General features: G+C 37.9%; 4 protein-coding genes and 3 non-coding genes across 9 annotated transcripts; 1 reads left to right on the top strand and 6 right to left on the bottom strand.

The window, feature by feature from the left end:
- Nucleotides 1-6,007: 6,007 nt before the first annotated feature.
- Nucleotides 6,008-7,896, bottom strand: LOC103411183 (AAA-ATPase At3g28580-like). Its single transcript, XM_008349830.4, has one exon. It carries the CDS (start codon nucleotides 7,713-7,715, stop codon nucleotides 6,147-6,149), a length of 1,569 nt encoding a protein of 522 aa, XP_008348052.2. The 5' UTR covers nucleotides 7,716-7,896; the 3' UTR covers nucleotides 6,008-6,146.
- Nucleotides 7,897-10,996: 3,100 nt separating this feature from the next.
- On the bottom strand, nucleotides 10,997-11,122 carry LOC114827184 (small nucleolar RNA SNORD14). Its single transcript, XR_003776405.1, has one exon. It is a non-coding gene; the product is annotated as a small nucleolar RNA SNORD14 (small nucleolar RNA).
- Nucleotides 11,123-11,204: 82 nt separating this feature from the next.
- LOC114827208 (small nucleolar RNA R64/Z200 family) lies at nucleotides 11,205-11,305 on the bottom strand. Its single transcript, XR_003776426.1, has one exon. It is a non-coding gene; the product is annotated as a small nucleolar RNA R64/Z200 family (small nucleolar RNA).
- Nucleotides 11,306-11,523: 218 nt separating this feature from the next.
- LOC114827204 (small nucleolar RNA Z199) lies at nucleotides 11,524-11,609 on the bottom strand. Its single transcript, XR_003776421.1, has one exon. It is a non-coding gene; the product is annotated as a small nucleolar RNA Z199 (small nucleolar RNA).
- Nucleotides 11,610-12,391: 782 nt separating this feature from the next.
- LOC103429032 (thaumatin-like protein) lies at nucleotides 12,392-13,673 on the bottom strand. Its single transcript, XM_008367174.4, has 2 exons — nucleotides 13,453-13,673; nucleotides 12,392-13,220 (listed from the first exon to the last, which is right to left on the bottom strand). Exons 1-2 carry the CDS (start codon nucleotides 13,514-13,516, stop codon nucleotides 12,496-12,498), a joined length of 789 nt encoding a protein of 262 aa, XP_008365396.2. The 5' UTR covers nucleotides 13,517-13,673; the 3' UTR covers nucleotides 12,392-12,495.
- Nucleotides 13,674-15,021: 1,348 nt separating this feature from the next.
- On the top strand, nucleotides 15,022-18,306 carry LOC103429031 (serine/threonine-protein kinase D6PK). The gene is made up of 2 exons (XM_008367172.4): nucleotides 15,022-16,315; nucleotides 17,351-18,306. The coding sequence occupies exons 1-2, from the start codon at nucleotides 15,654-15,656 to the stop codon at nucleotides 18,222-18,224; spliced, it is 1,536 nt and encodes a 511-aa protein (XP_008365394.2). The 5' UTR covers nucleotides 15,022-15,653; the 3' UTR covers nucleotides 18,225-18,306.
- Nucleotides 18,307-19,783: 1,477 nt separating this feature from the next.
- On the bottom strand, nucleotides 19,784-22,118 carry LOC139188250 (uncharacterized). 3 transcript variants are annotated; one of them, XM_070805475.1, is made up of 4 exons: nucleotides 20,666-22,118; nucleotides 20,446-20,554; nucleotides 20,250-20,356; nucleotides 19,784-20,126 (listed from the first exon to the last, which is right to left on the bottom strand). In XM_070805475.1, the coding sequence occupies exons 1-4, from the start codon at nucleotides 20,737-20,739 to the stop codon at nucleotides 19,976-19,978; spliced, it is 441 nt and encodes a 146-aa protein (XP_070661576.1). In that variant the 5' UTR covers nucleotides 20,740-22,118; the 3' UTR covers nucleotides 19,784-19,975. The 3 variants fall into 2 exon arrangements, 1 of the variants encoding a protein (XP_070661576.1); XR_011571560.1 differs by having other exon boundaries at nucleotides 20,250-20,554.
- Nucleotides 22,119-24,669: the final 2,551 nt, after the last annotated feature.

Genomic DNA, 24,669 nt, shown 5'->3' with positions numbered 1-24,669 from the left:
CCATCAACTCCTCGGGTACCACATATAACTTTGTCAAAGATCTCTGACAAAGTTTAGGCACGAGAATTTCGAAGTTCCAGCTACCCTACTATTACCCATAAGGGTAAAGGAACAGCACCACTGCTTGACAACTGGAAAGTCCCTATGTGTGTCGACCTCCGGGTTTTGCGGCAAGACAGGTTGGCAAGAACGTCCAACCTTTACTCACATTCGAGAAAAGACTCCCAACATAATTACTTTCTAAAAAACCGGAGTAGCACCGCTTTCCGAATCTCGAGAGTCAGATCCTCGACGGGATTGCTTGTTCGAAAACCGAAGAGGCACAACTCTCAGAACTTCGAGAGCCAGATTTCCTTAGATAAAGCTTGTCTGTAATCTTCACACGTAACATCAGCTTTCCAGATACCACATACCACTTTTTCAAAGTGCTCTGACAAAATTAAAACACGTGAAGCTGGCAGCTCCCACTACATTGCTGTGACCAAGAAGGGTAAAGGAATAGCATTACTACTTGTTATTGGGAAATCCCTATATACATTGACCTCCCTCCTCAACGGACAGGCAAACCTGCAAAAATGCTCAACCCTTTCTCGCATTCGAAAAGGCACCCTCAACATAACCTCTCGAAATACTCAGCTTTATTTCCCCCCGATAATACCTCAGCAAATAAGCCACACCAAGAACAAGAGTATCTCATATCATCAGGGTCGAAAGCAAGAGTATCCCATATCATGCTTTCTCCCTATCTTTGTCTTTGTCCTTGTCCACACCTGTAGGACAATGAGAAAGAGAGCAGTCAGTCGGAACCTAAAATCAAACCTCCAATTTGGAACTGACTGCCTGGAGCCTTTGCCTGGTTGCTTACTTAGCATTGCTCTCGAGTACTCATCCTCAACTGCTGTCAAGGTCACGAATTCCACCGGCAAATACCTCATGACAGTTGATCAGATATTGTCTCTTTACACTGAAGCTGCCAAGCGTGGATGAGTCACTATGAAGGAATGTTCTGAAGGACCATTTAAATGCAAAGGTTGCACACCACTTCTGCCATGCAAAAGATTGAAGCAGAAGGTTCAACGGTGAGCTGAAACAGATCACTACAGCACGACACCTTTCCATACCACATTCATTATTCCGTCAACAGCAAAAGTATCCCATATCATCAAGGTCGAACGTACTCTAGATTTGATGGACTTGTTTTGACCCTCAAATTTTTGAGTCGGCCTTATACTCTGAAGGGCACCAGAAAACCCTCCAGCACAGTTCAAGAATAAGCCTGTGGAAAGTTACTTCTTCAAAAGCAAAAGTATCTCATATCATCTCTTATCCATTTGCTTCTCCTTATCCTGTCAGTTGAATGAGAGACAAGGAGAATGAGAACAATCAACCGGAAGCCGAAGTCAAACCTCTGATCCTGGGTTGCTTACTTGGAAGTTTGACTGCTTACCTTGTCTGTCACCTCTTTCGGCAGATCTCCTAGCTCGGCGACTTGGGGGACTCCTACTATAGGGTTTGTATCACACTTGACTAAGCCCGAAACTACAACTAAGCTTCAAGTGAAATTGATACATTACCTTGTGCGTCAACATCAGCTAAATACACCATTCCCGGATGGAGGAAAAGTACTTCCAGAGAAGGGCAGATGAAGATCAGACCACACTTCGGTACTTAGAAGTTTCGTGATTACTCAAGGGATTGGATCTTGCAAGTCCCCAACCGAGGAGTTTCCCTCACTCGGGAACTTAGGGGAGCACTGTTTGTACCATACTTGACCAATCCCGAAACTACCGAGCACCGGCCAACGCTATACTGTCAAGGACCCAGAAGAGTTCCCCTCCGACCAGGAGGCCAATCACTACTCGACACGTGTCAAGATTAGAAGCCAATCAGAGCGCAGCACGTGTCAACATCAAGAACCAATCATAACATGACACATGTCAATGTGACAAAGCTACAAGTTTTTCTATAAATAGGGGTCATTCCCCCACAATATTGCCTAATGCCATTTGTGTTAAATCATTCACAAGAACTCACTAAATTGAGAGCTTGATCCTTTGTACTTGTGTAAGCCCTTCACTACTAATAAGAACTCCTCTACTCCGTGGACGTAGCCAATCTGGGTGAACCACGTACATCCTGTGTTTGCTTCTCTGTCTCTATTCATTTACGTACTTATCCTCACTAGTGACCGAAGCAACCAAGCGAATGTCACAAAACCTGACACTTTCTGTTGTACCAAAGTCTTCGCTGATTTTGTGCATCAACAGATGAAATGTTTTTGGATTCTCAAAGCACTTGAAGTGCTTTCTGAGATAATGATTTACTTGCGTTTTTACCAAGAATTAATTTCAAAAATAATTTTAAAACAAATTATTTTCAGTCATTTTAAAAATATTTCAAACAAGCACTTGTTTGGAAATGCTTTTAAAATGATTAAAAATGTTGTTAGACAAAATGTTCTTTTGATTCCTAAAGTACTTGAAGTGCATTCTGAGAAAAGAATTTACTTACGTTTTTATCAAAAATTAATTCCAAAAATATTTTTACAAAAAATTATTTTCAATCATTTTAAAAATATTCCAAACAAACACTTCCACAGAGAACAATTTCATTCATTGTTCCTTTTAATTCCCACCTAACATGAGGAATCTCACTCGCCCTACAAATTAGTAATGGCATTCCTAACTTACTTACAAAGCTATTTGATGGAAAGGGATCCTCTCCGGATTCCTTCATCCTAATCCACAAAATCAGTGGATCCGTGCCATGAAAATTTAATTCAAAAGCTGAAATTATTATAACTTTTAAAGTGGGTCCCTGTTTGTAACCGTTAGATCAAATTTCAATGTCACAGATCTACTGATTTGGTGGATTAGGAGTAAATGATCCGGAAATGATCCATTTCCCTATTCCATGACCTTTTAGAACAAGGTGTCAAAAATTAAATTGGTTAACCATCTTTTCCATCTTACCTTAAAATTCATAAATTTTAATTCATCCCTTAAAATCTTAATTAAACACGCCTTTTTAAAAATAATATAATTTTATATAAACGGTTTATTAATTTACATCAATCAAAATGGATCAATATAATTATTAAAATTTTACATGCTAATTAATAGTAAACATAGAATATCAAAAAATTTGTGAGTGTAATAATTAAAAAATTTGCACACCTAATACAAATTCTACCTTCTTTACACATAAAAATTGCATTGTCACATCAATCACCTTCACTACTTTCTTTTCTTTGCCGATTCACCTTCACTTGTTCACACAAATCAAATAGGATGAGTACACCGGCTTCTGACGTTTTCTATTAGAATCGGTCACCAATTAGTATACGTTGGCGTGACCAACACGATATAAATTATTCTCCGTTCTCCACATCACACTTCAACACTCAATTTAAAATATATATATATATTTCATATCATTTTCTGCTTCTTCTGCCTTTAATTTCGCTTCTTCCTCGGCCTTCACTCTTGCCTCCTCAAGAGCTTCGATCAAGTTCTTCAAACAAGACTCAGCATCCTGTATAACAGACTTAGGCATCTAGTTCTCAGCAACATCAGCAGGAGTCATATTGGTTTTGCCCAACAAACGCGCAATCGTTTCAAACAACTCATGTGAATCCAAATCCAAATAATTCCTAGCAAGCACTTTGAATGCTTTGAAGCAGCAGTAGGACAACTCTATGTGCTTGTCCATCCTTCCTCTTCTAATGACCGCAGGATCAAGTTTGTCCACATAATTAGTCGTAAACACGACCAGTCTCTCCCCTCCACAAGCTGACCAAATCCTATCGATAAAGTTTAGCAGCCCTGAAAGAGTCACCTTGCTCTGTGTGTTTTCTTCATCTTCCATCTTATTTCGAACTGGATCCTTTTCTTCCATGCCCCCTTCATCCTTGTCCTTCTTCTTCTTTCGCTGTCCGGTAAGATCAAGCGAGCAATCAATGTCCTCAATCACAATTATAGACTTACTCGACGTGTCAATCAGTAGCTTCCTCAGCTCAGTGTTGTCCTTCACCATGAGTCGATTTTATAGTATATATTATTTCCTATTCTTGGTATATTTTAGTTATTATTTTGGTGAGATTTTGATGTTTTGCTATGTGTTTTTAATGTAGGACATGCGAATAGGGGTGGGTTCAAAAAACCAAAAACCGAAAACCAAACCGAACCGAAACCGAAAAAACCAAACCGAACGAAAAAACCAAACCGAATTGAAAAAACCGAACCGAACCGAATTAATTAAATTAATTTTTTTATTTAATTATTTGTTTTGGGTATTATTTTCTAAACCCAATTTGTTAGTTAAAATGTGCTAAACCCAATGTGTTGCCAAACTTTAAGCTCAAAATATTTTAAAAAGGCCTATAAAAACTCTAAACCCTAACCTATTATTTATCTCCCATATAAGGTTACGGAACCAAACCTCCTTCAGAAGTACCTACATCCATCTCCATAGCACTGCCTACTTCTGCCCTAGCTTTCTTTTCCAAATCTACTCTCATATAACATGTAACAGAATCCATAAACATTTATTTCGGGTACATTACTTGGGTAATTTGTGATGGAAAAGAATCTAACACACACTAAATAAATCCACCCACGCATTATTTTTACTAATCAAGTTGTCAACATGCAATTACAAGCAAACAACCTTGATCTTTGAACAACATCATACAATTTAACTTTTCTAAGTCATTTGTACGATTTTTGTGTTGTGAGGTTGTTAGTTTGGACTTTGGAAGACTTGATTGATGATTTTAGTTCAATTTTAAATGTTTATTTTCATTGTCTTTGATTCTAGTTAGAATGCTTATGTTATGATTGTGTTGGATATGTTAAAATTTAAAATTTCAATGTTTTTCATTTTTGAAAAAAAAAAACAAAAAACCGAACCGGAAAAAACCGAACCGAAAAAAAACCGAACAGAAAAAAACAGAAAAAAAAATGAACCGAACCGAAATTTCGGTTTGGTTTCGGTTTTAGCAAAAAACCGAACCGATTTAAACCGAACCCACCCCTACATGCGAACTTGTTTTGAGCATAAAATAATCAAACGGTGGAATTTTTGAGTGATTTCAATTGGAGCCAGTTCATGAATCTGCCAAGAAGGTTGTGTCAAAATTTCATAATTTTATCCCTAAGCATCTAATCGTGAAGAATTAATTTATGCTCAGTGCTGGTAGATGGGGTTGTAGAGCTTATTTGTGACTTTTGGGCTGAAAGATGATGGATTTTGGACTTGGACTCTTCTTGGAACTTGAAGAGGAGGTCATAATCTTTCATTCAACACGCTAGTGTTGTAAGCAGGATTATAGTAGTCAAAATTTTCCGTAAAGTACTGCAACAATAATGTAGATTAAAAGTTCGATCAACCAACATATATTGTAGCAGCTCAAGCAAAGTCGTTTTCCACAGGGATTGAATGAATAATTTATGTTTAAAACAAACTCTTAATTAATTATTTAAAACAAAGTTTTGAAAATATTGATTTTGGAATTTAATATAATAAAAACGAATTTAAATTAAAAATAAATAAATAAGTCAACTAGAAACCACTTTAAAGCCCTAGGGTTCATCCGTCACATTAGCAATCCTACGTAGTTCTTCCAATTACTTATGAATTATCCATGCATATTTATAATGTTAAGTTTTCCTAAGATATATTCTATTTGGAACCTCCAACATAGAACGTATATCTAACATGAAATCCGTTTGGATGTTCAAATCAAATATGAACTTGAAAGACTCATTAAGTTTTATAAAAACCCTTTGAAAAACCATGCAACCCTTAAGACGTGGTGTTAATCCTAAATGAAATTACAATTATTAACCACAAGAAGCCAGCGCCAATTTCAGGGAACCTTCCGACTAAAATTGCATCAAATTACTTTTCTAAATATCCTAATGGTAGCGAATCACTAAAACACTTAGATAGTTCACTACTACAAAAGAGGTTATCACTGGCGGTGCAAAAAACCAACACTAAATCCTAATTGATAAAGCTTCATCAATTGAGAATGCAAACGATAACTACAGCCTTAAAACTTCTAAGAAACTTTAATAAATAGTAATGAAATTAATGAAAGACATAAAAAAAAAAACTTCAAATTACTAATCTTTTCGTTTAGATTAGATTATTAATGGGGTGGCACCATTTTCCTGAACTTTTTCAGCTAATGTTCCATTACATTTCACTTCCTCTCTGGTAGATTCATCTTTCTTCTCCTTTTCGTCTTCCTCCGCCTTCTGTTTCGCTTCTTCCTCCGCCTTCAGTTTCGCTTCTTCCTCCGCCTTCTGTTTTGCTTCCTCCTCCGCCTTCACTCTCGCCGCCTCCTTGGCAGCCTCGAGCGCTTCAATCAAGTTCTTCAAACACGACTCAGCATCCTCGACATCAGATTTTGGCATCAGATTCTCCGCAACATCGGCAGGTGTCATGTCGGTCTCTCCCAACAAGCGCTCAATGGTTCCAAACAACTCGTGCGTTTCCAAATCCAAATAATTCCTAGCAAGAACTTTGAACGCCTCGTAGCAGCAGTAGGACAGTTTTATGTGCTTGTCCATCCTTCCTCTTCTAATCAGAGCAGGATCAAGTTTATCCACATAATTAGTCGTAAACACGATCAGTCTCTCCCCTCCACACGCAGACCAAATGCCATCGATAAAATTCAGCAGCCCCGAAAGAGTCACCTTGCTAGTTGTGTTCTCTTCTTCTTCCGGCTTTTTCAGAATTTGATCCTTTTCATCACCATCTTTGGCCTCCTCTACTTTCTTCTTCTTTCGCTGCCCGGTAAGATCAAGCGAGCAATCAATGTCCTCGATCACAATAATCGCCTTACCGGATATGTCAATCAGCAGCTTTCTCAGCTCGGTGTTGTCCTTAACCGCGGTCAGCTCTAGATCATAGACATCATAATTCATTAAGTTCGATATGGCGGAGATCATGGTGGACTTCCCTGTCCCCGGTGGCCCGTAAAGGAGGTAACCCCTCTTCCAAGCCTTCCCGATTTTCTTATAGTAGTCCTTCCCCTTTCCGAACTTCAAAAGATCGTTAATTATCGCCTGTTTCTCCTTCGGATCCATCGCCAATGTCTCAAATGTCGCCGGATGCTCAAACACCACATGGCTCCACTTCGTGCCCTTTCCGGTGTTGTTGATGTAGAGCTTCCGCTGCCTGTTCTTAACCGCGATCGCCTTCCCCTCCTGCCTCACATGGTCAAGATACGACCCCATGACAACGTCCCTATGCCGGCGGTGGAACGTCAGCTTGTACATCTTCCTCTCATCGTAATCGGGAAAGAACGAAAAGGATGCCTTTTTCGTCGCGCTCTTCTTGGACGCCCACCAGAGCTTGATGCCCTCGAACTCGTCGGTGACCTCCTCGTTGTCGTCCATGCCTAGAACCAAAGCCTTGCTTCCTTTAACCTCATGAGCCTTGAGGCGCTTCGCCCGCGTCGAGGATTTCGTGCTGAGGTAGTTCTGGATGGCCGAGTAGACCTCGCTCCGCCGGTAAAAGTCGCTGTTGTATTCGTCGAAGGTGATTTGGATGTAGGGGTAGACATAGGCTACTAATTTGTGACAGTATTTTTCAAGGATGTCGCCGAGATTGTCTGGGAAGAATTGCTTGAACATGGCATAAGCAAACACCATGCTCGCCATCACCGAGCCGAGCTGCCCCCACATATCCCCCATCTTCGCCATCGGTGAAGGAGAAATCAAGTGACAGTCCGACAGTAACAGTATTCTCAAGAAGAAATTACGTAGCGGTGCGACTGTCACATCCTAAATCTCTCTGATGGAGATTTGATAAGAAGGCGAAGTTATATAGAGAAGATGATGAGGAAGTTTGGCTTGGTGATCAAGACAGAGGACTGCCTAGAGAGAAGTGTGACCAGCTAAGTAAAAGCTCTGATCAACTCAATTTCCTGGCAGCTTCCATTTGGCCACCATTGATTTATCTGAATTTAGCTTTTTCCACACCTACCAAGTTTGACCAATGCAAAATATTGTGTACGTTCACAGACATGGATCAAATTTCAATAGCACGAATTCATTGATTCCGGGAAATATCAATTTCCCTATTTCATTACCTTTTAGAACAAGGTGTCAAAAATTAAATTGGTTAACTATCTTTTCCATCTTACCTTAAAATTCATAAATTTTAATTCATCAAAATCCATTATAATCTTAATTAAACACGCCTCTTTAAAAATAATATAATTTTATATAAACAGTTTATTAATTTACCTCAATCAAAATGGACCAATATAATTATTAAAATTTTACATGCTATTTAATAGTAAACATAGAATATCAAAAAATTTGTGAGTGTGTAATAATTAAAAATTTTGCACACCTAATCTAAATGGACCCGGCTTCTTTGCCCTCTCATTTTCCATACACTCTCATTCCTCCTATTTTGTGTTGTCATGGTTAAGCTACGTCAACATTTTATATTGATTTTTTTATAGATATAAAGACAAAAAACAATAATAATATAAAATGTTGACGTGGCTTAATCGTGACCGCACAAATAGAAGATGATGAGAGTGTATGAGAAGTGGGAGGGCAGAGAAGTCAGGTCCACTGACAAGGATTGTGTGCCCTCCCACTTCCGATGCCCTCCCGTGCCCTCCTGTTTTATATGGTTACGGTTAAGCCATGTCAACATTTTATATTATTTTTTTATAGAGATAATAAAACAAAAATGAATAGTAATATAAAATATTGACATAGTTTAACTGTGACCACATAAACAAGAAGGCATTCGAGGGCAGACAATCATTGTCCCAATCTAAATTCTACCTTCTTTACACATAAAAATGGACTTGGATTGTCTGCCCTCCCATTTAGGTGCCCTCCCCGTGCCCTTCTGTTTTGTGTAATCACGGTTAAGTCACGTCAATATTTTATATTATTTTTTTATAAAAATAATAAAATAAAACGAAATAGTAATATAAAATGTTGACGTGGCTTAACCGTGACCACAAAAACAGGAGGGCACAGAAATTGGAGAGCAGACAATCCAAGTCTCATAAAAATTGCATTGTCACATCAATCACCTTGACTACTTTTTTTCTTTGCTGATTCACCTTCACTACAAATCAAATAGGATGAGTACACCGGCTTCTGACCTTTTCTATTAGTATCTGTCACCAATTAGTATACGTTGGCATGACCAACACAATATAAATTATTCTCCGTTCTCCACACCACAATTCAACAGACAAGGACTGTCTGCCCTCCCTTTTTTCATGTCTTTTCATACTTTTTTTTGTTTGTATGGTCATGATTAAACCACGTTAATATTTGATATTATTATTCATTTTTATTTTGTTATCTTCATAAAAAAATAATATAAAATATTAACGTGGCTTAACCGTGATCACACAAAACAAAAAGGTATGGAAGGGCATGAAAAAAAGGAAGGCAAGTAATCCTTGTCCCACTTCAACACTCAACTTTTTTTAAAATATATTTCATATCATTTTTATTTTTAAACTAAGATATTAAATTGTTAAAGCAACGTAGCATTTTTGTTTTTATATTAGTATATTTTATATATTTTGTTTTAAAAAATTTTGATACAAATTTAATCTTCTTAATTTTGTCAAATATATTTATGAGAGAAATTTGTGCATTACCCAAATGTATTTATAAGGCCATCTCCAATCAACCCGACCAAATGATCATTGAGCTAAAAATAGTTCGGAATGACACGAAAATCTTCTCCAACAGAGGGTTATCCCAAATGGCTTATGGGTTCCATTAGGCCAAAACTCCCAAATCAGGCCAGTGGGCTGGTCATTTCCAGCTAGCCAACCATCCCTCTAGTGCCAGAATGACAAGCTTGATATTTTGCCAACCCTCCAGCTCTAGAATGTCAAGCTTGATATTTTGTCAACCCTCCAGCTCAGTCCATTTGAATGCAAACAGCTAGTTGTTAGAATTTGAATTGTTTTTTTTGGACGAATTTAAAAAGAAAAATTCTAATTTTTTTTCCTTATAAATACCTACACCATTCATACAACATTGAAAACTGAAGATAAGAAATGTCACGTAGATACAAATCTTATCTAAAATTTGCACAACAAATTACATCTTGACAAATGACACTCGAAATCCTATCCAAAAAATTATTAAGATTAATAAAGATAAGAAATCTGGAGAATTATGCACTTTAGGAACACGTATCACTCAAAATCTTATTCAAAAAATTATTAAGATTACATAAAGATAAGAAATCTGGAGAGTTATTTATGTTAACGACACATGTCACTTAAAATCCTATCCAAAAAATTATTGAGATTATATAAAAAGAAATTTGAAAGCTTATTCATTTGGCGACAAGTGACACTCAAAATATGACACTTAAAAAAATAAATTATGTTTACCCTATGACCCTTTGGCCCCATCGGTTTGAGGTAGTTTTTTGTCAAATGATTATGTTTCGCCTATGATCCTTTGATCCCCTCGATTGAAAATGGTATAAAATATAACTTAACACTTTTGATTAAAATATAATTTTTTGTAAGACTATAGAGTTAAAAAGCATGACCTAAGGGAAATTGGTTGGTCTAAAGGGGTAATATAATAATATTTTAATAAAATTAACTAGGTTATTTTTTGTTAGGGATGAAGATGCTTTGATCTATTAATGTTCACTTGGGTTTATTTCTGTTCACTTAAAGTGAATAAATATTAAGGTTTATTACTGTTCCCTTGAGTGGATAAATGCGCTGGATGGCTCAAGCTTAAAGTCTTTTGGGGGGGGGGGTGGAAAATGCTCTTAGAGAAATTGGTTGGCCTAAGTCTGACAGCAAACGCCGCACAACGTCGGAGGAGCTCCCGCGAACGGAAATATGGGAGGAACGCCGCCGAGGAAGGCTTTCTTTGTGACGTCAAAATTCACGAATGTTGCACGATCAAAAACTGAAACGAAATCGTTATCAAACATAATAAAAACAAATTGCAAGGAAGTCAATCTCAGACATCCAAGGAAGGATAAAAGCAGCATAAGCTCTCAAGCCCGGCGAAAGGAGAAAGCTCTTAGGCGGCCACTGCGAATGTTCTTGAGAAACAAGCCTTCGATTTTGTCATCATCGATAATTTTATACTTATACATACAAATTATGATTTAAAAATTCACAAATGCAAAAATCATAAATTAACAATTTTTTTTGTGAATGCGATCTGCTCAGATAATTTGAATTTTCATTCTCATTGATTTAAAATAAATAAATCTCTGAAGTCTGACATGTGAATTAATTCAGAAATCATCACAGCAGAGAAAAAAATGAAGAACAATTAGAAAACTTTCGGATATTTTTAACGAAAATTTGAAATTGGTAAAATTGGAAGAGCGATCAGAGATGGTTAAGGGTTGTCGGTCACGGTTAAATCAGAAAAACGGACCAATAAGTTCCTCATCATATCACAATTGAAAAATAAATAGGCTTAAATTTGTGAAATTCATGAAATAAAATAAATAAATGGAAGAGTGGAAAGAAATCATCAGAGACTTAAATACTAGGAATCATGGAAAATGGAGCGTATCCATCATATTGTTGCAGTATTTTCTTCATCACCTGATTCGCCTTCCACATCACAGAACTAAAATCGGGGCGGTAAAACACGCTAACTAAATCACACGTAAAGAGATAGAGAGGCCGAGGGGCGGCGGAGGGAGTGTGTGCGTGTGCAGAGGTTGAAGAGAAACCCTAGAGTGATAAGAAGAGGAAGAAGACGATGGTTTGGAACTGCAGGAGAGAATATTTATAAGGTAACGGCTGAGATGTAAAAACCCTAATGCCAATCTTCTGGGTTTTGATATGGGCCGTGAGACATAAATGGGCCTTGTATTCACTTAATACGTATTCATAATGTAATGGCCTCTCTATACCACATGGTATAAGGTCCACAAATGAAACCCAAAAACTTATCTTTTGGGCTAGTTTAACCTAAAGGTGGGCTGAGAGCGATCCGGTTTGGTTTGGTTAAACCCTCAAATCGCATACTGACTTCGATCTTTGCTCATTCATACTTTTTTTAAGTGTGAATGGTTGAGATTTAACTAATTAAGCTCGTGAGAAAAAAGGGCACGAAGAATTTCCACATTGACCCAATGTAAGTGTTAAGAAGATAATAAAAGTAATATTGGCAGTTTAGTTCGGTTTAAGTCAATTCTAAATAGTTAATTTTGAGTAGTCTTTTCGTATAAGATTTCATTGCTTTAACGTAAAATTTGAACCAAATTGCTCAAATTGGTTTGGTTTGACTGAGTTGAATAGTTTGGACAGTTGTCAGACTATTCCTAGATTTTTTTGTCCCCCTAAAATTTGGAGAAATTGAGTGTCCAACGAAAATAAACGTAACAGTTAAATCTCCAACAACATTATTTGTGGTGTTGATTATCAATTGTACATTAGCCTTTACACCCGAATTTCAAAGTAACACAACATGGGGCAAACTAGTCTTTAACCTACATGGAGATATACCCAGCACCAGCAGCACCCCACCCCGCAGGACAAAATGTGATCACATACTTACTCGCCTTGCAGGTCACCAATGGAGGTGGTGTATCATAAGCATAGCTGTAATACGAAGGGCAAGCATCTTTGAATAACTTTGAGTACACACTCGGCTTGCATTTTTCTGGGGTTCCATACTCTTTCCGGCAACAATACGCGTCCGTATTAAACGCCAAGCAAGCGCTTTTGCACGCCACAACTTCCCCTTTCTTGTTTAAAACCTTAAGCTCTTTGGGGCACCGAGTTTTCAAATCTTTCAAACACCCTCCGATAGTGCAATTGGATGCTACTGGATTTGATAAGACCACGACCGGAAGATTGTATCCATCAACCACGCTCACATCGTAGAAATTCAGCTTGTCTTTGTCGCCTTGAACTGAAACTTGCACTAGTGTCACTGGTGGATTGCCTATTAGCCCTTTGCATGCTAATCGTCCGTCACAATCTCCTGTTTCGCAAGCAGGATTCCCGTTGGAAACAAAGTTGCATCCTGTTCGCGCCCAAATCCGACCGCTCCATGACCACGGGGCAGTAACGCGCTGAGTCTTGCCAGCGGGGAGGTAGAAGCCACCATCAGCTATCACGGCCTTTCCGGCGTTGGGGGCAGTTGCTGGCCATATGTTGAAGGGGCACTTGTTGTGTACGTAAAACGCAACTGTCTGTGCCGTTCCATGACCTGCAATATAACATATTGATTCAAAACTAGTAACAATAAAGTTCAAGAACAGTTTAGACACTGAAAAATATGAATCTGCTTTAACAAAGGAAAGCGATTTTCGCATTCCCTCCCCCCCCCCCCAACATTGTTTCCCTTAGGGAGGAGTACATACCGAGAGAATGGGAGTATGAAAATCACTACCCTGACAAACAAAACTGTTAAACGAACATGTTTGTTTATATGAACTTACCAAAAAAGATGAAAGTCCACACTAGGAACAGAAAGAAAGCAGCAACAAAGTCAGGCGACTTCATGTTTTGGATGCATATATTCAGGTGGAATGCAATGTTGCTTAGGAGCTACATATATAGGTAAAGTTAAATGGTGCTTCTTGTTGGATTGCACTTCAAGGTTTGGTGTGGACAATCTTCGTACATAATTAATACAAGATTATAGTAATGTTACCCTTTAAGCAACGTTCTTAAATTGTCATTTGGACATTGACCTCTGTTGACAAATCATGAGAAGCAATACAATGTCTAACTACCTTTGCAGAGAAAAATCACCAATAATAGGTCACATGTAAAACATCAGATGAGAGGTAATTATCAGCAGTGCTAACTTTAAGGTCACTCTTTCATAGGGTAAATTATTCGGTGAATCCGGTTGTATATTTTGTGTTTATCATGAGAAAAGCGAGATAGATACAAGATTATATGCATTCCGTTGTGCCATAAGTTCTCTAATTTCATAGCGAAAAGTTCTAGGCACAACCAAGTGTATATCACCCTGTCTTTGTTCCTTCTATATCTCTCTTCATGTGATACGGCACATGAGGAGCAAGATAGGCACAAAAAAATATACACTCGAGTGTGTATTACTTTGTTTTTGTTCCTTCTATATCTCCCTTCATGTGATACAGCACATGAGGAGCGAGATAGGGACAAAAAAATATACAGTCGAGTGTGTATCACTTTGTTTTTGTTCCTCCTATATCTCTCTTCATATGATACGGCACTGAAAAGCGAGATAGGCACAAAAAAATTATACACCCGATTGCATTTTAGTTTCTTTTCTTTATATAGAAAGGAGAAAGGCAAAAGCTTTCCAACAGTTGGACAATGATGATGAATGATTTGTGTAATATAAACTTATGAGCGCTGCTTCGCTGCTGAAGGTTTCAGCAGGAGTTCCTGCTTACACTTGGGCTAAAACCTTCAGGAGCGAAGTCTTTATTCTAAACTTATTTTCTTTTCAAAATTGAAATAATACAAAAACTCTCAGATAATCATCAGTGCAATTAATGTGGTAACCAAGAAATTCAACCCAGGATTCTGACCTGACCCCCTCAGTTTTTGTGCATTGTTTATTCTTTCCAAAGTCCAAATAATATTTGTTATAGTAGTGTTATTTACACACTTATTTTTATTTCTTACATACTTCTTGCTAATCTCTATCCTTCGATCAATTCATTCGATTCGCAACCGAAAATTAAGAGTGGTGTGTGAGAGGTAAAAATAAGTCTGTGAATAACACCACCCTATTTGTTATAACAATGGTGATATTTCTTGCCCTTTTTATAACAAATTAATAAATAATGAGTTCCTTTCTTATTCTGGTCTCTGCAAATGTGTTTCAGAAATTTAAAAAATAAAAAATTGCCTCTTTTTAGTAAAATCTATTCACATACATGGAAAAGTAATTATTGTCCAGGGTGGTTTACCTTACGTTCTCCTTCTCCTGCCACATTTAGCTGTCAAGAATATCCAATGGTATCCACACTGCATCCTCTGCATCAATTGCACTTTGCAAATTTGCTATTCACCATCTACTCAATTCTGGATACAGTACACTGAAACTGTTCATAATCCGTCACAAGATAAACTTCTATATATCAAAATGTCACCGCGACGATATTTCAAGTTAATCACGAACAACCCACCAACCCAAACTTGAGACCTGATGTGGGTTTATCACATGGCACCAAACACTCAAACCAGAGGGGGAAGGCAATAACGGTATTGGCTGAGGAGGTGTATAATATACATTTGCACTTTTGGTTTCATTAGAAAAATCTGAGAGGCTTTTGTCGTCCTCGTAAACAGGGATTCTCTGTTTCCTTCTCTCTCTCTCTCTCTCTCTCGGTGTTGTGTTTTGTCTCCAAGCTGTAACATTTTCTGGGGCAGAGAGTAAGAAAATGGACATTGGTTATCTCACCCCGTTCTTCCCACACTCACGCTCTGATTTCAAATTTGAATACCGTTTTTATACACTCTGTTTTGGGTCCCTACGCTCAGCTCCCTTCTTCGCGCCCGCATCTCTCTCGTCCTCCCTTTGACCACCTCGGTCACCCCCCCATCCGTCCCCCACCCCACCACCAACACCCATTTTTAACCCCAGTTTTTTTCTCTCTGACATTTCATCGAACACTTCATCCGCAACCTCTCAACCATGGACAAACCACCCCACTCCGCCGAATCCCACGACGGCGAATCCGTCGTCAGCAGCCTCCAAGATCTCAGCTTCAGCATCAGCATGTGTAGCAGCACCGTTTCTGGCTCCGACAGCACCAAGGTCAGCAGCAATGGCACTCCGGAAGCAAACAAGAACGCCGAAAATGCCGATTGCGAAGACGAAAGTTACAAAAGCAGCTTAACCCACTTGGGAAATTCCAACCGGTCCGACCCGAACGAGGGCAGCTTCCGGAGTTTCTGCCCGTCGAAGCCGCACAAAGGCAACGACGCGCGGTGGGACGCGATACAATCAGTGAAATCCAAAGACGGAGACTTGGGACTCGGCCATTTCCGGCTGCTGAAGAAGCTCGGCTGCGGCGACATCGGAAGCGTCTACTTGGCGGAGCTGAGAGGGATGGGTTGCTTCTTCGCCATGAAAGTAATGGACAGAGGAATGTTGGCGGGAAGGAAGAAGCTGATCAGAGCTCAGACGGAAAGAGACATATTACGGTTGCTGGACCATCCGTTTCTTCCGACCCTCTATTCGAATTTCGAGACCGATAAGTTTTCTTGCTTGTTAATGGAGTTTTGCTGCGGCGGCGATCTGCATACGCTGCGGCAGCGCCAGCCCGGGAAGCATTTTACTGAACAAGCAGCGAGGTTAGTGTCCCATAATTTGCAACATATTATGTAGGTCTGATGATATTAAGGACGTCGTAATTTTTTGGTCAAGGCATTGTTTTCGTCGCTACACGTTTATTTTCTCTGTAAATTATAATGGTTTATAATATCGTCTTATAAATGAAAAATTCTTAGTGTTTGTTTGGTATTCTAATTTTTTTCGTGGTTAAAATGATTTTTTTTTAATTTTGATTAGGCTTAACTGTTTTTTTTTTTTTCACAGCTAATTTTTATTCACATGATTTAGACCAAAAAAATTTCAATCTTACGCAACAAATAAAGTGATTATTTTCTCAGCACAGCAATATCAAACTAATCACGTGTTGCCCGAGATGTTGAGGACTAATTTTAGACCAGTATTCCACGCAACATGTTCTAGGTTCGATTATTGGTTTGTATGATTCACACGATGATGGTCATGAGGAGGAGGCTTGGTGGTCAGGTCAGTAGGAGGCTGAAATGCCAGCCACTAGAAGCCTTTCAACCTTGAAAAAGATAGATTACCGTGATGAAGCCACCATTAGTCTATTTTCAGAAGAAAAAAAAACTATTATAATAAAAAGTGATTTATTTTTAGTTTAACTCTTGTACTCTTGACGCTGGGAAAAGGGTCTCTCCTTCCAAATGGTTTTGCAATCAAAATATTTAGAAATTTCATTAGCTTTTGAAGCTTTTATGGGTATAGCAAGATCACGAGTTGTTCCACTTTTCAACTATCTTTTTATGTTCATAGCCACAACACCCTTTTAAGTGCTTGGACCTAGATCCCGAAACCGTCAGCTCGATAACCATGTAACTGTGACAAATGTCATATGTTTTAACTTTCTCACATGCTGTATTAGTTACATTCATAGCGAAGTATCCGGTTTATGTAAATCTCTTTCAGTGTAATGCTTGAAAGATTTATCTACCACCACCAATGATTTGATAACTAATTCCGGTTAATTTTGATGCTAACTTCTCAATCAAACAGTAAAAACATTTGCTCATATCAAATTGCATTTTGTTTTGCAGGTTTTATGCTTCAGAAGTGCTTCTCGCCCTCGAGTATCTCCACATGATGGGCGTGGTGTACAGGGACTTAAAACCCGAAAACGTACTAGTGAGGGAGGACGGCCATATCATGCTTTCCGACTTCGATTTATCGTTGAGATGTTACGTGAGTCCGACTCTTGTTCAGTCCAGCGACGATCCGTCTTGTAGAATATCTGCGTACTGCATTCAGCCAGCATGCATTGATCCCTCGTGCAAATTGCCGGTTTGTGTTCAACCTGCTTGTTTGCAACCCTCTTGCTTTAAGCCTCGGTTTCTTAGCTCCAAATCAACCAAGGAGAAAACCGAAAGAGTAGGATTTGGAAATTCAGATTCGTTGCCTGTACTTATTGCTGAGCCAACGAGTGCGCGCTCTATGTCATTCGTTGGGACACACGAGTATTTAGCTCCCGAAATAATCAGAGGTGACGGTCATGGTAGCGCGGTTGATTGGTGGACTTTCGGTATCTTCTTGTATGAGCTGCTGCATGGGAAGACGCCATTCAAAGGGAATGGTAACCGGGAGACATTGTTCAACGTGGTCGGTCAGTCTCTTGAGTTTCCGGATGGATTCAACGTTAGTTTCGCTGCGAAGGATTTGATCCGGGGCTTACTTGTGAAGAACCCTCAAAAGAGACTTGGATTTAAACGTGGTGCCACAGAAATTAAACAGCACCCCTTCTTTGCAAGCGTAAATTGGGCTCTCATCCGCGGCACGCGCCCGCCGGAGATTCCAAAACCGTTTGATCTTGCGACTCTAAGTCACACATTCAAGTCCGCAGTGCCTCAAAACAACAAGGTGGCTACCGAATCGAATCGATCATCGGGTCCATACTTAGATTTTGAATTTTTCTGATGAATTTTGATGGGACGAGAAAAAAGGATTGTAGCATTTTTCTTGCGACATTATTCATGTTCTCAATGAAATATTTTCTTCACATGATTGTTTCATTCAACTCCGTGCATAGGGAGGTTTATGCTAAAAAGTATAATTGCGCCACGATGGTGGGGTATGAAGCAGATCAAACACTGACATATGAAAAAGTTAAAACATGATACCCTATATTAGTTTAGAATACTGTCACAATCATATCTCATTTGTAGGTGATTAAGTTTCTGTCCCTCTATTGGTGGTGGAGAAAAACATCGGGCACATACTATTTGCCTCGTTCGCCTCACACAAAACCAGCCGTCCCCATGTATTTTGTCACACCCGTTGTTCTTGAACCGTACCTTTTGTACTTACGGCCTGAGTGCGGTAGCTCTACTGAATACTCCATATTTTCGTTTACTTGTAAGTTTCTCTCCATCTACTGGTGCTGGAGTCTGAATTGACATGTAAAATGTCCGAAACTTTGGCTGGAAATGCACTTTTTGAAAAGAAGATTAAGAACGAGACAACACAAAAAAAGGGAGGAAAAAAGAACCGTGATTTTGTCTCCCTGGCACTTTGATCTCTTTTGTTCTTATATAATCTGCTTTTATCAGTGTTGGATTCTGCTTTTTATTGAATTGTTCCATGTGCTTCTTTGCTTTTTTTTTTTTTTTTTTTTTCCAGTGCAGCCTGCCTTTCTTCAAGATTATACTTTATCAGTGTCCTTTTCCTAAATAGTGAAAATGATTTTACAAAAAAAAAAAAAATTGTGAAAATGGATACTCACCAAAATATGAAGAAATGTTTTCATTTCTGATATCGGTTTTCTTCGTTTTACCCGCTGTCTTTCGGACAATACTTGGGTACTCACTGAGGAGTACCTAATTTACTGACTTCATAATATGAGTCAATAAAAATCGGGAGTAAACTGTCGATTTACCCCCTGAACTTTCACTTAACTTTCGATTTCCCCCCTGAACTTTTCTATTGGAAAATTAAGGACTCAAACTAATTTTTTTAGCCGATTTTCCATCCATATTTCTGTTAAGTGAGATCATGTGCACAACATGTGACAATTCTTTAAGGGCAGAAAAGTCATTTAGCAAGACTTTCACACAATATACCTTTTGCACAGTCGATGTTAAGAAATCTAGGGTTTACACACGATTTGCAAGGTGGGTGTTCACTGAAACTTAGGGGAAATTGACTTCATAGTTTGTTGATGGTGGATTCGACAAAATCATTGAGATTACAAAAAGTTTTGAGAGTTGAAGATGCCCTTGGAGGTGCGCAGTGGGGGGAATCGTCCTATGCATGAAAAATGACATGTGGTGTTATTGTCTTCATAAGTAGCTAAGTTAGTATTTTTCTTGAAGCATGTACTACCATTTTTATTTTCTCTAACAAATTAATAATTTGACAAATGCTCATGATGTTATTGTCTCCAAAGCAATGCATTAATACAAGAAACATGTTCAAAATACTCATAAAAAAATGTTCAAGATAATTACATACTTTTCATAATGTCATAATAATCCCAATACAATTCCACAAAATGATCCTTAAGAAGTTGGAAAACATAAGAGATTTTATCATCCATAAGGTATATAACCCATATAATTTGGATTACAAAATATGGGCATTCCACTTAAACAAACACAAGCAAAATAAGGTTTTAGTTATCAAAACAAGAGCACAAACATTCTGCTCGAAATGCACATCACACGTGGAGATCAACTACACTTTCCATGGCCTTCCTCGTTTGGCTGGAATCTTGTACCTAAACCTATTTTCATTTCTAATGGCTGAGTAAGGTTGAGGGTGTGATGTAGAAGCAACAACTTAAGGTTGTGCTGCTTGAGATACATACCCTTCTCTTGTAACCTAAAAAAAATATCAGTTAAAGCATTAACATAAATCAGTTGAAATATAAAAACTTCACTTGAGATTCATGCCTTCCTCTTGTATTTTCATTTATACCTATAGAATAGAAAATGATGTACTTACAGAAAAATTTGTCGTCCTTTGAGCTTGAGATTGAGATTGAATTGGACATTCAGAATGAGCTTGAGTTGGAACTTGAGAATGAGTTTCAACTTGATCTTGCTTACCTCCTAAACCTTGAAGTAATTCAATGATGTTAACAATAGTTTATTTACCAATTTAAATAAAAATAAAAACTTAAATTGATGGTTTTCATCACCCCTGTTAAGTTTAGAGCTTCTCCGCCTCCTCTTGCTCCTCCACGTTGTCGTCTTGCTCCTTTTACCTCCCCTTGCTCCTCTTCCTCTTCTACCTCCTTATCCATCCATCTGCAATAAAGTTGGGAATTTCAATGAAATGCGTGTGAAACTATGAGAACTAAATTAAGTTCAAGTCAAAATTTGAGAATATCATAAATCAATTAAGTGAAAGTGAAATACATGCTCATTGTTGCGACAAGTTGCTGAGTTATGACCATCAACACCACAAATGTTGCAATTAATAACAATGCCATATCTTTTCAACTTTGTTGCCTTTTTTGGTATCTCATCAGCTTCCTTTTTTCGACAAGTTTTAGGTCTCCCAGGTTGTTTGTGATACAAAGGGGGCTTGATAGGCACAAGGCCTGTTTTCCTCCACTCTTTTGGACCAGGCATCAGAGAAATGTATCCCTCATAAGCCATATGCTGGCCTCTTATAACAAGAATGAACATAATCAAGTGGGTTATGCTCTTTCTTGCCTATTGCAGTAATAGCATGTGGACATGGGATTCCACATAAATCCCACTTTCGACAAGAACATGTATGACCTTCCAAATCAACAGCATACATACCACCATGAAGATGGTTCACCTGATACTTTCCCTCACCAGCATATGAGGCTATGCATAAAAAACTTTCAATTTTATATTTCTCAACTATTTCAAATATTCTGGGCCTAACTTCATGATTCCAAATTGTCTCTCGAACCCTAGCCATATAGCAGCATTAAAAGACTCACACAAATTGTTGAGTAGTATATCACACTTTGCATTAGTATTGAAATGTGACCTACTCCAATGCAATGGTCTACTAATAGCAACTGAATAGTACCTTACAGCCTCCCTGCATGCCTTCATGTCAGGAAACTCCATACCCAAATAAAAGGTTGGATTTAACAAGTCAGTCTTTCTTTTGAATTGTTTAAACCTTGGAGCTTTTCTCTTTCGTCTAACCTTTTTCACAACAATACCTTCTTCATATGAATGCTTCTCTTCATCAAGGCTTAGCAGCTCCTCTTAGTTGTACTCATCAGTAGAAATTTCGTCAGGCTCTTTATGCGATGCCTCAAAAGCCTCATCAACCACAAACCTCTCAAATAGAGTATCATCTTTCACAACGTCAGTATCATTTTCAGATTGCACATAATCAGAGTCAACATATTCAAAGTCATTTTCACTTTCCTTTCTTGCACCATCATCTTCCTCCGTATCAAGCTCTGATCCCACTTCATCATCATCACCAACATCTTCATCATCTTCATTTTCATTTTCATATTCATCATCAGCATCTACATCAAATATTTTTACATCAACTCTTTGATTCACACTAGCTTCAACATTCACACCTTTTTCACATTGTACTGTAGCATCTACAAGATGGTTGTCTAAGTCAGTTGCCAACACTTCTGTCTCAAACCAATTATCCCAACCATCACCCCACTGACCATTATTTGTCAAATATAAAACTTGAACCCTAAATGAAGGTATATGAGAAACAAATTCACTAACATCGGCATCTGCAATAAGAGGGACAAACCCTTTTACTTTGTCTTTGTAGTGAAACCCCGTTTGTAGATGGTTGTAGCCAAGTGATACAGCCACATCATATATGTCTAGCATAGACATTAAGTCAGCGTCGAAGTTGTCCACCCACCGTACAAGACCACCAACATACTCTCCATCCTTAAGATGACCTCCATGGTGAATCTCTATTGTGAATAAATCAGGCTTAGCTACAAAAATAAAGACACATAATTAAAAATCTATTTTTGTTAAAATAATAAAAGGCCCAAGGTTCAAATCCCTACAATGTAAACAAACAAAAAAAATAACATAACACATCCCATGGAGAGTATTAGAATCTACAGAGTGGTATTACAAGATTTTTGATCCAAAACTTGAAAAAAAAAAAAGGATATGGGACGACAAACTGACTAAAGCAACTGCAAGGTAGTAACCAACAAATTCAAAAACATTGTTGAACGCATCATCTACAAGTTATAATTGGCAAATCCTAACCAAATGGAGGCTCAAACTGATTCTTTAGTGACTAGATTTCGTACTTCTGTATCAATAAGATTGCGGTAGATGGCAATTAGACCTAAAAATCTATTTTTACATCAGCATCTTCATTTTCATATACATCAGTTGTTAAAAAAAATCCAATTGTTGCCTGGCACACCCATTCCCTTCTTCTTCTTTCCGTGTTAAGGTCCACATGCTTTTCTTTAAGACCACATATACATTTGACCACAATTTGAAACCAAAACGAAATCTCATACAAAGCTATAAAAGAGAGAAAAAAAACCATGTAAAGCCGACATCTTCCTATTAAACAAACAATTACAAAAGGTATAAAATAAGGAAAACTAATGAAAAGGGCTTGAAAACTTTGAGTTTTAATGATAAGGACAAAATAAAGGGTAAAGTGAATAGTACCAGGATTGACTTTTTAGTGTAAAAATGTGGTTTTTCGTTAAAGTGAACAGTACCGGGTGCTTTTCGTTAAAGTTCCCTATAAAATATACTTACAGTACTTTGGACGATTCCCCCACCTGCGCACCTCCAAAGGCAACTTCAACTCTCAAAACTTTTTGTAATCTCAATGATTTTGTCAAATCTACCATCAACAAACTATGAAGTTAATTTCCCCCAAGTTTCAGTGAACACCCACCTTGCAAATCGCGTGTAAACCCTAAATTTCTAAACAGCGACTGTGCAAAGGGTATATTGTGTGAAAGTCTTGCTAAATGACTTTTCTGCCCTTAAAGAATTATCACATGTTATGCACATGATCTCACTTAAGCACTTTTTTGTCGTTCTATTGGGGGTCCAACTTTTGTTTTGTGCTTTATGTGTAATTAGGCCTTTGTTTATGTACATATACTGTGTTAGTAATAAAATTTGTCGTTTACCATAAAAAATACGAAGAAATGTGTATACAAAGTTTTATTTTACAATACGATGTATATGTTTAATTACTCTGATTTTTATATACAAGGACGAAGATTAAAACGTGAATGCAAAAGGAGGAACACAATAATCTAGCTAACCAAAACTAAACACGTATGCTTTCGACTTGTAAACAATATTGCGACAAACTAAGCCAAATTCAGCTCAATGATTTACCAACAACATGGTACTTTTTCCCCTTTTGCATTATTGGTTGTGGCTTCACGTCTCCTCTGAAGCCCAATTACATGTACAAGGCTTAGTTGTTAGTTGGAATTTTTATTTTCTTGCTAACGAGAGTTGATTGAGTTGGTAAAGATCGTTCTTTTTTAATAAACTAAGGCTTAGGTTTGAGTTCCGCTACAAGCAATCTCACTTGGTGGGTTTTTTGTAAAAAAACAACAAAAAAAGGGTTGAGCCCCACTCAATAGCCCACAAAGAGGCGTGTGATATACCCTGACCTTGAGACGAGGAGTAGCCTCTTCTTCCCCTAAACTTTTGGTAATCTCCCACTAACGCGCATGCACACAAGCAGCACAGCATGTATAAACATTACATATTGAATGTCGTTGCATCTTTGTTTATGAATAGCATACATCCTTTATAATGTAATAAAAATAAAGAAATGATAAACACACATTATTTTTCTTTTTTTTTTATACCTCTCATTGATCTTTTCATTGTTTCCATTTTATTTATGGGAAAATTTATTTAAACCCATTTAACTTATTTATACACCCAACTTACTCTTTGCACCCATTTGATTTTTAACTAAATTATTAATATATCTTTAAACCCAAATTTAATACCTAATATACCCCCATAAACCCAATTCAATATGTGAATTTATTTTTACACCCAATTCAATAGGATGGCCTTTGCAGACCGCTGGGGGAGTTCTTGCTATTGTTGATGGTGTTTCTGGGTATGGAACTTATGTTGGCTTGCTTATCTACCCTATGACGTTTTATGATTCGAAAAAGAACAAGAAATCCAGGAAAATTTGGTTTAAGAAACTCCAAGGAGTGGACACATAATTCATCTGTTGATTTCGAAAGTTCTGATCTTCTCATTTTTTTGGCTTGGCAGTTGGGCTGAACAGGATGTGGATCCTTCATTGTTCCCCAAAGAAGTGATGGCCAACGTCTCAAATCTTGTGGGAGATGAGGATGTAGTTTCTCTCAAAACCAAGTACCACTTTCACTATTGTTAAGTAGATTTTCGAGCTTGTG

The sequence above is a fragment of the Malus domestica genome, chromosome 09 (genome assembly GCF_042453785.1).
Source record: "Malus domestica chromosome 09, GDT2T_hap1".
In the NCBI taxonomy this organism is placed as follows: Eukaryota; Viridiplantae; Streptophyta; class Magnoliopsida; order Rosales; family Rosaceae; genus Malus; species Malus domestica.
The sequence above is the reverse complement of the archived record's forward strand: the minus strand, read 5'-3'. Positions and strand labels throughout refer to the sequence as shown.